The 15,877-nt window shown below is 43.5% G+C and overlaps 1 protein-coding gene across 1 annotated transcript; it reads right to left on the reverse strand.

The window, feature by feature from the left end:
- Positions 1-216: 216 nt before the first annotated feature.
- Positions 217-14,862, reverse strand: STRA8 (stimulated by retinoic acid 8). The gene is made up of 8 exons (XM_036401247.2): positions 14,740-14,862; positions 12,928-13,003; positions 11,408-11,492; positions 10,854-11,006; positions 7,673-7,955; positions 6,327-6,403; positions 4,549-4,660; positions 217-1,032 (listed from the first exon to the last, which is right to left on the reverse strand). Exons 1-8 carry the CDS (start codon positions 14,845-14,847, stop codon positions 958-960), a joined length of 969 nt encoding a protein of 322 aa, XP_036257140.1. The 5' UTR covers positions 14,848-14,862; the 3' UTR covers positions 217-957.
- Between the last annotated feature and the right edge of the window lie 1,015 nt (positions 14,863-15,877).

A 15,877-nucleotide genomic window follows, 5' to 3' on the forward strand; every position in this document is an offset into this window, starting at 1 on the left:
TTTTGCCTGAATGTATCATGCTTTTATGCACCAAGGCAATGCTGGGCCACAGACCAGGCCTCTTGGACTCAGTCTAAAAGTTAGCTGCTGAGGTTGGACAGCTAGGCACAGCAGCTTCAGTTTAGGTTGTAAAATAAAACTTCCATCCTTTCTGTTTGTGATGGCTGGTAGCATGACCTCAACATAACCACTATCAGAATACAGTTTGTTCAAATCTGCAGAGAGCCTTTAATGATAACTCAGAGAGGTGAAGGACTTTATTCAATTTCACAGCACTTTTAATTCCAAGACACTATCTGAGCAGCACTACTCATCCAAGAATTAGATGTGGAAGAAGAGCACAGGGCTGATCACTCGGCTTTACACACTTCACAAAAGTAAATAATCCAAAGTGTATTACTGTGCCTGCACTTTTTTGGGTGACTGGGGAGTGGGTGCTCACTGCTGCTGTCCTCATAAAGAGAAGAGCCTCCTTCCACTCTCTGTGAGGAAATCCCTCTTTCCTTGTGAGCCCAAGATGAAAAATTGTACCAGAAAAATAATCACTGCCAGGAAGTGACTTTTGCAGGGTGCAGTTTGAGACCTGCATCCTGTGGGAGTGTGCAGACTGCCACTGATCTGGCCTCTCTGCTGCTCTTCCCTCACCTTATGCTAGGCAAGGTCACTTAACTGTACATGCCTCCGTTTCTTTGTGAAGCAAGGCTAAACATTAAATAGCAATGGGTAAAAACATATATTAATAAATAGCTAAGACCCTTAAAACCTTTAAAAAGTATAAATTACTCAACTGATATATCAAGAATTACTAATGAGGGAAGGAGAAGTCAATGATAACAAACCACTTCAACACAGTGTCTCCACACTCTGCTGAGAGAGGCAGCTCACTGAGAGAGGTGAGGCTCCTCCCATGCCTGGTGTACCTGGCAGGGCTTGGCAAAACATTGCTGGAGACACTGCTTAGAAATCTTCATCATCGAAGGTCTCCGTGCACCGCAGCATCACAGTCTCATGATCATAGTGAAGATCTTCTTCCTGAAAGCCCCCCCAAAGTCAAGATTAAAAACCAGAGGAGTTCATTGAATTTCAAATCTACAGTGAGTTGCTCAAGAGCTGATGTACCAGGAAATGCAGCATGAGCCCTCCCTCCTCTCTGAATCAGCCACCAGCACTTGATGAGTTCCTGAGGTGCCTGATGAAGAAGGGCTCAAATTTTCTGCCAATTTCCTTCTAAAATCACAGGGCTCCACCCTGTGTCTATTTCCATCATCTAGACAGCTGTTACTGACTGTGGTAGCAAGTTTGTCACATAACAGGCTCTGAAGGTATGAGAGCTTCCTTGAGGCCTTAATTTCTACCAACTTCAGGCTTTGCTCCACTTTTAGCAACAGAAGGAAAGGGTCTTCTCTTTCACCAGTTTACAGAGAAGAAATGGCTCTTGAGAAATCAAAGGCTGGAAGATAAAAGTATTCATGCCTGCAGTCCATCTAGTCCACCTTCTGCCCTGATGTAAGACTTTTCAGTGAAATACTGCTTTTAAAAATAGGTGCTGTTTGAAAATGTACAGCTTAAGAAGCAGTAAATACCACTTGCTTGTCAAGTGACGCATCTAAAATCCATAATTTTAAAAGAAAGTGTGCCTTTGAAGACACGAAGGTGCTCAGTACTGTTTAGAAAAAAACCCCACTGAGTTTCATGTAGGTAAAACCTTTGGATCTCAGTCTAAATTAACTCTTTACTGCCTTTGCTGCAAAGCTTCTCTTAGATACGACCTTAAGACAACAGCTCTTGAAAAATTACAAGATTGCTTAACTAATCTGAGGCTCAGAAATATTTCTCTATCATATACTGTAGAAGCATGTTCCTGTTCTCATTTTGGTCCCTGCCCTTTTAAGAGTTCTCCCTTTCCTTGTCCAAATTATTTCCCCTCTCCTCTTGTGTGAGTCTTTCTGAAGCTTTTTATTCCAGTGGGGTGCAAGTCCCTGGCAGCCTTGAGAGCCAGGGCAGTGGCTCAAGAGGAGCTGTGCTCAGCAGCTGTGACCATCCACAGTCCAACAGCAGTAGTTGCAGTTTGTACCTGCACAGTTAACCAGAAATGACAGAACATGGCAGTGCCATGAATGACCAGCAATAAAATCCATCACCTCCTCAGCTCTGCAGATGAAAGGAAAGGAGACCATGGGCTGCCTTTGGTATTTCAGTGGGGTCCCATCACATGCCTTACCTTGGTACTTACTGTACTTGCTACCCACCTCTGTATCTCCTACAAGGTGTGTGCACAGTGCTCTGGGACACTGCTTTATCCTTGAGATAATTTGTGCCAGCACTGCCCAAACTCCTGTGCTAGCATGGCACCAGCACAAGGAAGGGGAATGGTCTGCAGAGGTTCAGTCTGATAAGGGAAGCAGGACGGGTTCCTTTCCCTGTCAAGTCCAGCAGTCTCTGATGCTCTGAGCAGCCCAATTTCTGGGGGAAGGTGAGTAGCCTATACTGATCTCTCTGCTGCTGCCTGAGTTGGTGTGTTTCAAGCTAGCTGGAACATCTTCTATCCCTGCTCTGCAACCACTTTCATAACTGTCTCAATCTGTTTGCTTTGGGATGGATCCGAATTTCTGCTCTCAAAACAAAAAATAGCTTGTCAGTCATATTTTCCTTTTTCTACTCTTTTGCCTCTTGGCAGCACTGTCTAGATGTGTTGTTCTGCACTCTAAATCAAAACAGATTGTGACCATATTATCTAGCCTGGGTGATTTCTTCTCAAATTCCCTTTTTATTGCATTATCACAGATAACTAAAAGTTCCTGTGTAAAAGAACCCTTTGCAGCTTTTTATTTCCTTTTGGATCTAAACAGTACAGTCAACTGCCAATTTGAAGTACTTTGGGCTCTTTTGCTGCTTATCTTCCCATCACTCCCAGTCTTATTTTAAATGTGCCTCTTTAAACCTTGAAAGAGACACTACCTGTTCCCATACCACCTCATCTGGGAGCTGTGAGATGGACTGAGGCTCACACATAACAAGGCAGCCCCAAGCAGAAGGACAAGATGAGACCGTGCCAGGCATGACACTCACAAAAGAAATTTAAAACCAGAAAATGCCATATCTTGCCTAAAGCTTTTCTTTCTTTTCTAGGCCTGCTGAGTTCATAGTCATTTACTTAAACACAAGAAGAGCTCTGCTCTTCCACAGAACATAGCTATTCACAGACCAAAGGGCTGTGGAGATCAGTGCCTGGTCTCTGACAACAGCCAGCAGAGGAAGTTTAGAAAAAAAGTGCAAGAATTGGGCACACAGTGTGGTCTGTTTTACAATAAACACATGTACATTATAGCAAACTGTGCTGTGAGGCCCTCCTGCACTAGAAATTGAATCTGGACCTTCAGATTTAGTAATTGCCCATGGATTGATGACCCTGGTGTCTAAATGTGGTAATTTGTACATGCAAATATTTTGAATATGTTGTTTGTTCACTTTATTTAGTGCTTTCTAGTTCTTCTAGTGTTAGACACAGAGTAATCATTTTGTGTACTGAATCCACACCATGTACAAATAAAATAGTCTTGCAGTACCCCTCAGTCTTTTTTTTTTTTGTAGAAAAGTCCTACTCTTAACAGCATTGAAAGCCTTTTCCTGTGCTTGCTGCCATTCTCTGCACCTTCTCTAGTGCTACCATCTCCAGCATGGGGGAACCAAAGGGCACACAGCCGTCTCTCTGTGACAGATTCAGACCGTGGTGCAACACCAGTTGCTGCTTTGTTTTCTGTCTCAACAACCCCTCATCACAAACCTTCTATTTTCCTTCAAAGGAGCATCTGCTCAGGTACCAGTGGCCAGGTGGGAGCTAGGCAATAGAAATCAGCAAACCAATGGCTGCTGTGGAGGTACCACTGACTCTGAACCAAAACAAGCTCTGCCTGAGGGTATCCCCCTTTCAGTTCTTTACCCATGTGCAAGCTCAGAGCCACCTCCATGGCAGGGAGACAAGAAGGGGAGGAAGAACAATCAAACACAAAGACTTCTGGCTCAGCAAACCTGCAACAGTAGGCTGAAATTAAGGGGAAGCTCAGGAGCTTTTCATCAGCTCTTGCAAGAACACAAATATCCTGCTTCTAGGGCCTGCCAGTGGAGGGCTCAGGGCAGGGAGCCTGGCTCCCAGACAAGCAGAAGGTGGTTCTGCTGAGCTCAGAATGAAGCAGCTGGGGGTTGCTGGAGAGCTGGATAGTGAGCTTTACCTGCTCAGAGGAGATCACTCAAGGAACTTTCATGCAAACAATAATAAAAAGAAAAAATTTACAATTCCTCATGTCATTTGCCATTTTGAACAATATTCAAAGCAGTGCTCACTCATACTTAACCTCTTACAAAGGCAATCCTACTGGCCTTTTGGATTGACACATCTAAAATGATGAACCCCAAGCTCTTATTTTTAATCATTCTGGACAATATGATCAGAAGCATTGAATACAAAAATCCCTTTCTGACACTGCTCCTAAAATACATTGCTCTGAAATAGACTGCTCCTTCTACAAGGAATCCTTTGGCAAGGCTTACCTGGCAAAACTGTGTATTAGTGAAGAAGAGCTGTTTTAGGAAGTCAGTGACCTGCACATAGAGTCTCTGGTGATCCTCTGGATTTTCAGAAGTGCAGCTTGCAAATGCTGAACTGAAAATGGAATCAGATACTGTATTTAATTTTCTGTTCTGTTTTCCTTACTTTCCCTCCTCCATATTTTACTTATAAATAAAAAAAAATTCAAACTGTTTTCAAGATGGTTCTGATATTAAGGACAATAGCTAAGCAAGACAGGGAGGAGTTGTGATGGATGCATTGATGAGATACTGTTTGCCCAGTGCAAGGCAGATATGTAAGAACAGAGAACAGAAATACAAGAAACAGGTGTCACAAGAAGGAGATCTGCTGATACATTACAGGATAGTAACACTGTTTTGGGCAAAAGCAAATATCCATTTAAAACAGACAGCAATGGTTATTTGGGAGTGTATTTGGTAGGGTTGTTCAGAGGAACAGCTTTGATTTCTGTAAAGTTTTTGAGTGAATGCAGTACCCTGTGATCATGAAATGATATGTTAGCTATAACTGGCAGGTGTGTTCTCAGGTAACTGTGGCACAAAGCTGAATTTTTCATTCTAGACCTCACCTCTGTATTCTTCCTGGGATTTTACAAAGTTCTGCCATCACAGCTCTGTCCAGAATTACAAGGTGCAGAACAACAGGCAAGAAAGAGAAAACAATAAATGTTGACTATTGAAATACCAAACTGATTTGGGACTTAAAACAGACTTTAAAGATTATAGTAATACTTTGCAGTATTAAGGAATACTTAATCTTATTTTAAAAGCAAATGGAAATTGTGACCTAATAAATGTTATTTAATAAATAAATATTTGTTAAGGTTTTTTTTCCCTCAAGTATATTTTGATAATCAGCCAAAACAACATTATTTTAACTTATTCCCTTCTGGAAGTGCAACCTGGAATGGTGGTGAAAGGAAAAGATTCACATTAAAGATCACTCTAAATGTTGAAAAATAAGTAGAAAATGGGATTAAACCCTCACAGATTAAAAACACCATTTGCAAAGAGAAACAATCTTAACAAAGACTAAGTAGCAAGAATACATAAAAAATGAATCATAATGTGATTTTCCTCTGGAGGAAAACAATGCTTTTCTTTCTTTGGTCTACTGGGAAAAATCAAAGGCAGTGCCAGCTTTGTATCTGACATGTTCTCTTCTAGGTCACTCATCTGAACTGAAGAGGAAAGAGATGTTATTATTTAAAAGGTTCTGTGTTCCTTTGGTGTTACTGTTCAGGTCAACCACACTTTAACCTGATCACCTCCATGTGACTGAATTAGAGTAAGACAAGGGAGAAAATGTTGAAAAATTATCATTTTTGTTTCATTAAATGAGAGTATGGCTTATGATTAGCTGATTTATTAGGGAATGCCTCTTGGTCCTCACAGGCCTGGTAACTGAGAGAGAAAAAGAAAACATTGCAAGTATTGTAAATTGAAAACACAGAAAACTGTGCAGAATGGCAAAGAAAATCAGAAAGACCTCAGTTCTCCTGAAGTGATGGGGCTCTCAGTAAGTGATTGTTACTGATTCTGCTGTAAATGACCATTAGTTGTTTCACTTTTTCCCCTTAGAAGGAAGTATTTTTGTGAGCACAGCTGCTGGAGGCTGCTATTCTGACCATTTATTCAGAAAGAGAGCTGTTGTCTTACTCCACAGAGCACTTGCCGTGGACTGCTGACAGTGGGCTATGAACATGCTGTGTCTGCCAAAAGGGGTGTTTGTAATTTACCTCTGGCTGGACAATCCCTGAGCCTTGCTTCTGTCAAGGAAACCAGCAGCAACATCAAATGCATCTTCAAACATCACCTAGCAGAGAAATCACTTCAGATGTCAGCATATCCAGTCACCTAAAAAGTTTTACCTAGGGCATAATTTTTAATAATGCAGTCTTTAAAAGCATGATATTCTTTCTTTACATTTAACAGGTATGGTTACAGCTAGAGTAAACCAAGAGATTTTGTGGAGGCAGGAATAATGTGGAATAACTGTATTTCATGGCTAAGAACACAAGGTCAGTCCATTCCCTTAAGCCTGTGCTTTAACCTCTAGGAATTAGACTTCACATTACATCTCCTAAAAAAGTCAGTAAAAACCATGAATTGTATCAGTGCTTTAGAGACTCGACTGTGGACTGCTGCTTATGGCTGGAGATCTCAGCTGTACCAGCCAGTCTCTCCAAAACTGACTCCAGTTAGACAAAGGAGTTTGGATGCTCCTTATGCCAGACCACTAAAGTCATTAGTTCACTGTGCCATGATGCAGTTCACACACTCTCTGTGCCAGAAATACCATACAGGGAACATTCCCATGACATTTCCTAAGGCAATGAGCAATATCAGTTGTGTCCTGTGACTCAAAAAGAACATGTCAATGCCATTTACTTACATGCTAAACATCTGTCCCTGCCTTGCAGCTAATGAAATTACACATACCTCTTTGAGCAGCTACTTACTTCAGCAATCACTGCTCCAGGAACCATTGATAGAACTGGCTGTTATTTACTCAATCTCTTATTAATAAATGCTCTGGTCTACTCAGTCACTGACTTCTTGGCTCTGCAGAGGTGCATGGTACAGGCAGTCATTGGCCCTTTGCCACTGGGACTGATCTAAAAATACTTTCTTTTTGCTACCAAGTGCTTTGATGAAAAAAACCACCCAACCCAAAACACAGCAGGCTTTGGCAAACTAGGTATTGCTTCTGGATTTAGATCATCAGTGCTCTTTGGAGAGTGTGCAGAGCACAGTAACTGTGTAACTCCTGTTCTTGCTCCCTATCCCTGGACCAAGGTAGGGGCAAACTGAACTGTTACTTAGCACAGAAACTCCACAAGTCAGTGGAGACTAGCAGGATTACTACCACTGTACTTCTGTAGCTCACTAGGTATCTCACCAAGAGAAAATCTGGTGCAGATATTTACTCAAAGACTGCTTATTGTCTCCATGTACGCATTCAATGATCTTGAGAAAATATAGCTACAACTACTGTATGTTTGCAATTAAAAGCTGCAGAGCCAATCAGCATCTGAAGGCTTGGAGTTTCAGAGGCAGACTATGAATGTTGCTGAGCACTTACTTCCTCTGGTGTGGAGACTGAGGAACCACTGGCTTCCTCACTGTTACCTCCGCTGTCCCTCACACTACCTTCAGTGCAAGCAGGCTCTGGGCAAGCAGCCTTGGGATCCATGAGGAAATCTCTCTGGCTACAGTACTGCAAGATGCTGTCCCTGCTCTCTTCAGAAAGCTCTTGCCAGAGATGGGAAATAGCTGTGGAGACCTCAGGAAGAGGCACCTCTCCAGTGCAAACAATTCCATGCTCTACCAGCAGGTCCACTGTGTGCTTATAAAAATACAGGTATCTGGAAGGAAAGGAAAGGAGAGGGAGTATCTCTTAAGAGCAGGCTACAAGGCAGCCATCTACTGCAAATCAGCAGGACACCAGGGAGTAGCTGTGATCCATAACTACTTCACTGACTCTGCCTCCCAGACTTCATACAATTACTGAATGGTGCCCAACACTGACAATTTCACCTGCAAAAAGCAGGCTCCAGCTTCAGCCTCAGCAGGACTCAGCCTCACAACAGAAGCTCCGGGCACTGCAGGTTGTACAGGCAAACCTCATTCTGGAATTTAATACATTTTCAGTTACTTGCCTTTGTATCCTTTGAACCTTTTGCACTGCAAGTGACTTTTTATACATTTATTGGCATTGCACTGCACTTTAAAGTCCTGGCTGAGGTTGTACCTGATGCATTAGGTACTGTACACACAGACAGACAGACACTGCCCCAGGTCTGGATGCTCTGACTTATGCGTGGGAGCTCCATTTCCTCCATTTTGCATCTAAGGAAACACATCCCTAACACTGACTTCTATGCAGTCTGTAGTGAAACTGGTGGTGGAACACAGGGGTGATAATTTCAATCCAGTGACTAAATCTCAGAACAAGCCTGCTTCTTCTGTTAGCACTGTGTGGCACAGGATAATAATGTCTACTTCAGAAAGCAGCACTGAAGATTATTTTACATTAATTAAATGCTTAGAGAGTCTCAGACAAAAATAAAAAGATCAAAGGAGTATAAACCAAGAGCTCTACAAACAGCAGTCATTGGTACTATGTTTGGGCTCAAAATGATTCCTTGGAAGATGTCCCACGTGAGCACATTTCCTGATTAACTGAACAGTATTGTATGAGAAAGTAACTCTAAAGAAATAATTCTTTTTTATTTGTAAATATTTGTTCCAGCAAACCAATATTGAAAATATAATTTTGTAGGTAAACATAAATCTGTTTAAACCCAAGTTTCCACACTCTGGAGTATTTTCCACCACTGCTGGAAACAAAATACCAGAAGGGGAATAAGTGTGCTCATGTAAGGTATTGCACTCACTAAGGTTTCTGGATGTCCAGCTTCAAACAAAGGACCTGGAATTTCTCAAGCAGAAGAACGTGACTGCTCTGCTAAAGAAATTAAGTTTGAAGCACGAGTCAGCTATTTCCTTCCCAGCTGGAAGGAGACAACACATTTTGCACTGGACAGAGTACTGTGAAGTCCTACCAGGGTATCTCCTGCTGCTAAACATGGGAAAAAACCCAGTCAGCCAAAGCTCAAAGCATTTCTGATGCTTCCCAAATAATCTGATTAAATGGTCACCAAAAGGCTGTTGCTTTTTGCTGAAGAGTCCTTGTTGTCTTATGCAAGTTATAAAAGGTCATTTTTTAACAAGAATTAGCTACAAACCAAATGCAATCTGCCCTAGGACTACAGGATAAGTGCCAGAGTCTACACAGTACAGGCCCTGGTCTACTTGGTCAGTAAAGAACATGAAAGGCAGGTGTTTATGGCTCTGTCGTGCAGTTTTTGATGAAGCAGATTTTTCTAATCCTGAAAATCTTGATTCAGCACATTTCAAGGTCTTCTAAACGATACCTTAACTACAGCCACCTCCAATTCTAACAGGAGCAAAAGCAGAGAAGGAGCGGGAAGCTGGTGCCATCTGCTGGTCCAGCTACAGTCTCGTTTTGAGAAAAAACCCGGTGATCAAAGGGGTTTTTAGAAATACACAGCAGTTCAAAGCAAAAGAGAAGAAGGAACTGCAGAAGTTTTTGGTTGTGGTGGTGATGCCATGGAAGAGATGCCAGCTGCAGCTCTGGATTCTCCTGCACTGCTAAGCTAAGGGTCTGCTGTTAACTGTGGAATGATTAGGGTGAAATTCACTGCTTGATGGTATAGGATAGATTGCACATGCATCTATTTCTCATATCTTGGCAATCAAATAATCGTTTATCCTGTTGGAAATGCAGGATAAAACCTCTAAGTACCTCCTAGTGTTGTCTGACAGGAAGGGGAAGAACATGGACTATAATACTCGGTTTTAAGATATCACTAACTTTGGAGAAAAACAGTAATTTTACCATTATGACTTCCAAATAAAATACATAGACAACTGACATGAGAACAGTAGTCTTTGACTTTTAAGTCCTGCATCAGGCATTTAGGAGCTTAAAGGGTTTACAGACTCACATCCACTAGCTCCAAGTGTAACGCATGAGTGTTTAGGTTCCCCCCCCTTCCTCAGTGTTTCAGAATGCCTTCTGGTATCTTCCAGACAATCACTATTCTGCAGCCCAGAGGCTGAGGACTGTTAGATCTTACTTGGTTGAATCCAGCCTTACCCTACTCTGATCCCACTAGAAAAGTACTCCAAGCTTCCAGGAGCTAAGGGTCTGCTTTTGGAAGGGGCAACAGTGTTCAAGCTCCTCCTAACAATGCCATTAGAGGAAGGATGAGCATCACTGTGAGGAAAAGAACGTGCTTACCTCTGGTTCCTGCACCTCCCTGGAACACATACAGCTAGACTCTTGGCAAATTCATCTGGTGCAGCAATTCTTACCCTCCTAAAATCTAGCCCCATGGCAGGGATACAGTGGTGAAGTGTGGCAACACAGAGACTGACACACTTGAAAGAAATTTTCTTCTTTTTCTTAAGGGGTGAAAAATCCTCAGGGATTTACCAAGGCCTGAAAAGCTGGGGGCTGCTACAACTCTAAGAGTCCATCCATGTGCAAGCTGCAGGGACTTAGGAAGTGATCAGCTTCATCACCAGCAGGGCCAAAGTTGCTGGCACAAGGTTTTTGTGAGGCAGACACAGGCTCCAGCAGGGCTGCATGAAAGGCAGTGCCTGGATGCACAGTGATAATTGCAAACAAATGAAAAACCTGAAGAAAACCTGAAGGCAATGTGGGGTGCACCTACCGTTCAAATTCCACTAGATCTGGGGATAAAGTGTCTGAAAACTGGATCAATTCTGGCTTCTCATATTCTTCCAGTGTTTGTTTTTCACATTCTTGAAGCAAATACCAGATGGCAGAGTCACTTTCACTCATATCTTCTGAGGCTAATGTAGTGCTGGAAAGAACACAAGGGAAAAAAAGCCACTTTAATAACTTCTCAACTGGATTAATAATGCCCTCATCATGGTGACTCCACAGCCTAGGGGCATTCCTCCCAAGCCAGCTTTTTCCTTCTTCTTTTGCTTTTAAGGCAATGAGACATCCTTTCCAGAGATCAGCTACATAGGAGGGAAAAAAAAATACAAGCACTGACTGGAAATGAGACCAACAACATGTTTAGAATGTTTGTGCACTCCATGGGATTACAGCAGTCCAGGTGAAACCTCCTTGTCCTTTCCTCATGAGGAAAAACTTCTGCTTGGAAATACAGTAGCAATGACAAGGAGTTTCAGAGATGCTGGGATGGAAGCAAGTGCAAAATATTATCATCTTTTCTTGACTGGTACAAGCCCTTACCTTTGACTGCCAAATTGCCTCCTGACATATTCCTCCCTGACTTCCTCCAAGCTGGATGGGCTCCCATCCTCCAGACTGCAGCTGGCTGTTGTCAGCAGAAAGGTCACTGTCACATCAATGGCACTTTTGGCTTCTCGCTCACCCTCAGCCCCAACCAAGCAGAACAGTGTCAACAACTGGTTCTTCACAAGCCAGAGTTTTTCATTAGGCAAAAATGATGTGAAAGAAGAAACATCTGTCTCTCCTAGAACATAACTAGTACTACTGGGAGTTTATGAACACTGAGGAACTTAGAATCAATGCCTTCTTCCTAACACTGATTTTACAGAACTGATGGTGAAAACAACCTGCAAATCCAACTCTGGGCACGCACTAGTCAATACAGAATTTGGTTACCTTATAATGAGCAAATTGCATGTGAAGAACCCTGACATCCAGCCTGTGATTCACAAGCAGTATGGATTTTACATATATGCGAGTACATACAAGAGGGCCTCAAACTCCCCTCAACCAGCCTCCCTGCTTGTTATCTTTTCAATTTTGCTCTGTCAAACTATTCTTTCTACCTGTGACTCACTCTTATGGGTTATCCAGGGATGTGGGTTCAGATGAGATTGTTCATTTTAAGCACTGAGACTTCTAATTGATTCAAATTATTGGAGGTGTAAGTTGCATGAATAGCAGGTTTTTTTCTAGCTGACAGGAATTTGGACACTTGAAGGGACAAAAAGATGTGTCCAAAGCCTCCATGCTATCAGCCCCTAGTTCTTCTTGCTGTTAGCAGAGGCAGTGGCCAGCAGGACTAAACAGAAGGAACATTCTTGGGGGCGTGAGGCCCCCAGCAAGAGCTGCCATAAGTGCAGACAGTACCTGCTGGCCAGTGTGACTGAGGTGTCACAGGCTGTAAGAGAGCAGGGCATGGGCACGGCCTGCCAAGCTGAAAAAAAAACCTGTAGCATCTCTCTTAACCATTTATATCAGAGTACACGCTTCACCAGAGGCTTCCATTTCCTACCCTAGGAAATCCTTTTAGCTCACACCACAGCGTGCTGTTGTGCAGTCTGTGCTCTGGCAGGGCTGGGTGCTGGTGACAGCTGTGACTGGCACCGTGCCACACTGCTGTGACCAGGAGGAGCACACAGCTCCTGCAGGCTCCAGGTGGGAGCCTAAGGATCCAGCCTCGGTACCCAAGCCAGCCCCACACCTGCTGGGCTGAAGCTGCCAAGGGTACTCAGGCTGAATGGCCTGCTGCCAGGGGATAGCAGGAATTGCTTGTTTCCCCTCCTCACCTAGGCTAGGGAGGGGTGGGAAAGGCTGAGTCAGAGGGGGATTTCTGAGATAAATACAGTGCTCAGTGCATTGACAGACTTCTCACTGTCCCTTACTTATTGCTACAACTAAAGGCACAGCTGGCTGCAATGCTTTAATGGACAGTTCCTGTGTACTTCTGTCCCTATTTAACAAATACATAAAAACCAAGTCCAGGCTCTTTGTCCAAGCAAATACTTGCATACAGTTACCTTTCATCTTCAGCAAAGAACACAAGGTTTGCTCCAGCTTCTGGATAGATGTCTTAGCCTTACGCAAAACCTGATACTAAACATAAGAAGAAAACAGAACTGATTGTTCTCTGCTCTAACTAGATTCATGTTTTAACATGCCTTTGTTGCTTTGCTTCTCCTTCATGTTTCCCTTCAGTAATTTCCATGTCTCTGCGAAAATATATTGTGAAAATAGTGTTGTTTCACTAGCTAGCCTTATACATATGAAAAGGGGAAAGAATTAATAAAAGAGTAAACTTCAATAGGGAATAGAAATATTTGGATCTCTATTATGCAATACATACACATAACACCCAGTCACACAGACATTTGCTACTTAACTCAGATTTTTTTTCATCAGCAAATGGTCTTGTTTGGATCGTTCTCTTCTTGGAGCATGTCCAGAAATACCATGCTGTGAAGTCTTGTTGGACGCCTACCAACTTAAGGCAGAAGATTTTACTGATGATTTCCCATGAGACTTTTGCTAGGAGAAGTCTTTGCCATGTTCTACATTGCTGTAACCTGGATTACAGCAGCATAAAATATGGCAAAGGCATCTCCTAGCAAAAGTCTGGATTAATTTCAGTGCTGCACATCATTCCTCCATCATCTATGCCAAATACAACTGAAAACACGTGGCCAGTGCATTTAAACATACACAACTCCAAAATATTTCAGGATTTTTGTGCATGGTGAGACCATCCATATCTACCTTGTAGAGCTTTCATGATGGATATTTTAGCCCGGCACCAAGCACTAGGATTACAAGCAACCTTCTGTATTGAGACTTTTAAAGATATTAAACTTCCTTGGCTCCCAAGAGTCACACAAGGGGCACAAGACACTGTGAAAAAGCAATTTCAAGAACTGGCATGGGAACACAGTCCCCTTAGACCAGGCAAAGGAAGTTGTTGCTTAGTCTTGGCTTTGGAGATCCTGCTGACTTCAGGTTAGCTTGTATCTTGCTCAGAACATGGCAAACTGAACTCTTACCTCAACCTACATGAGGGCTAAGGGACTCAGCAGGCACAAGCCACATATAGTGGGATTTAGCATATTCAGGGGACAATTCTTGTTCTAATCAATCATTATTCCCTCTACTTTACAAATTGGAAAACTGAAGGCAACCAGTGGAACTAAATGAATCAGTTGCATAGTTGGGTTGATACTCCTGAGGTTTACTCCTCTGCCTCGAGCATGGTAATTTTAGTCTTTTCAGTAGTATTTCAAGTAAATTTCATCTTCATAAACAATTTTGCTAAAATAGTTTCTTCTTTTAGTTGAGACCAAGAAACAGTACTGGTGCTTGTTTTTATTCCTGAACTTATTTTTCCACTGTCATGAAGACAGAGTGCACCTCATAAAGCTGAATGAATTATTCCTTTTCCTCTAATTCCTTCTGTCCCTAAACTCACTGCTCTGATTTCAGAACTCACTGCTCTGATTTCAGAACAATGTGACATCAGCTTCATCATGGGATCCCTTGATTTGTTTCCAAAATACTATAAACGAAAATGCAAAGCCATAAAAATGCTGCAAAAAGCCTGTAAGAAAAGATAAGGCACATGATAAACTCATGACCCAGCAACTACACACTGGACAACTCGCTTAGGCTGAGTTGGCAGCTTTAAATAAAGAGATCCAGGAAAGGTGCATTCAGTGAAATTACACACACACTGGCACCCATAAAGACACAGTGATCACCCTCACAGACTGAGGCTAAGCCTGCTCAGTGTGAACATGCTCATGTATGACAATGATGCAGAGAGAAAGAGTCACTGTTCGCACCTTTGAGGCACAGCTGTCTGACTGGGATAAAACTCTTCCCCGCAAGCTGCTGAAGAGTCTTGCCAGAGGAACCCAGTGGTGTGCCTGTGGCAAGTGCTGCTTTGCCATGCAGTGTTCTACCTCTTGCAGGTGTCTCAGGGGATTGTGACTCACTTTGGCATGTGTCTTCCTACAGTCTCCAGCTGTGCCTGTTGAAAGCTGCAATGTAACATTTATTTATACTGAATAAATATCTAAGTGAAGGGAAAGAAATCTTACAGCCTGCACAGTGAATAGACAAAAAGAAAAAAAATCTGGCTGTCAAGAGCTTATCTTTCTGTAGAAAATAATGAAATTTGAAATACTTTCTTTGCCTGAGAGATACCTGTTTGTTAAGTACTTACTAAAATCCAATTCACCACTAACAATTAACAGCAACCCAGCTGAAGCCAGCCTATCTCCTGCACCCTTCCCTACAATGATTTATGTTTCATTTCCATTGAAAATCCAGGGCTTGGCTTCACAAAGCACTAAGACTCCTTTGCTCCCACCGATGGTGCTAAATGACAGGCTTCTTTACGACATAGAATTTTTTTTCCCAATAAACTGTGATACATTGGTGTGGGCAACGATACCAGACATACTCTTGCACGAGAGGGCCAGATCCAGGCCCAGCCAGGCCTGCCACAGCCTGAGGCGCCCGCCTGGAAAGCCCTTCCCGGCTTTCCACTGGATTAATGCCCCTTGCCTCGCTACCGACCGCAAACACAGCCCAGAGGTAAGAGTGCCCGCCCCTGCTGCTCCGTCGGAGGTCGGGAGGCGCGGGCCGGCCGGGGGAAGCCCGTGAGGGGCCGCTCCGGGAGCCTCTGGAATGGCCCGCTCGCTCCGTCTATCAATCACCCCCCGTCCGTCAATCACCGCGCCCCGCCCCCAGCGCCGCCGCGCCTCCGCCGCCCGCGCCGAGCAACACCAGCCGCACGTGGCGGGCGGCCAATCGGCACGCAGTCGCAGCCCGGCGGCGACCAATCAGAAGGCGGGAAAAACGCGGGCTGGACGCGCCAGCGGGGTGGAGAGTGGGGCAGGGAAGAGGCGCGCAAGGCACGCTGGGAGTTGTAGTCCCGCTTGGGGCCGGTCTGGGCCGGGTCATCCCCCGCCCCGG

This window comes from Molothrus ater, chromosome 5, assembly GCF_012460135.2.
Source record: "Molothrus ater isolate BHLD 08-10-18 breed brown headed cowbird chromosome 5, BPBGC_Mater_1.1, whole genome shotgun sequence".
In the NCBI taxonomy this organism is placed as follows: Eukaryota; Metazoa; Chordata; class Aves; order Passeriformes; family Icteridae; genus Molothrus; species Molothrus ater.

Bases quoted from the DNA above. Each gene is read 5' to 3' on its own strand.
- STRA8 (XM_036401247.2), bottom strand. From the start codon at position 14,847: ATGGCAAAGCAGCACTTGCCACAGGCACACCACTGGGTTCCTCTGGCA. The intron at 13,004-14,739 runs GTGCGAACAGTG...TCTTATGTTTAG, and splicing joins CAGACAGCTGTGCCTCAAAG to TATCAGGTTTTGCGTAAGGC. The intron at 4,661-6,326 runs GTAAATTACAAA...TTCCATTTTCAG, and splicing joins CAGGGATTGTCCAGCCAGAG to TTCAGCATTTGCAAGCTGCA.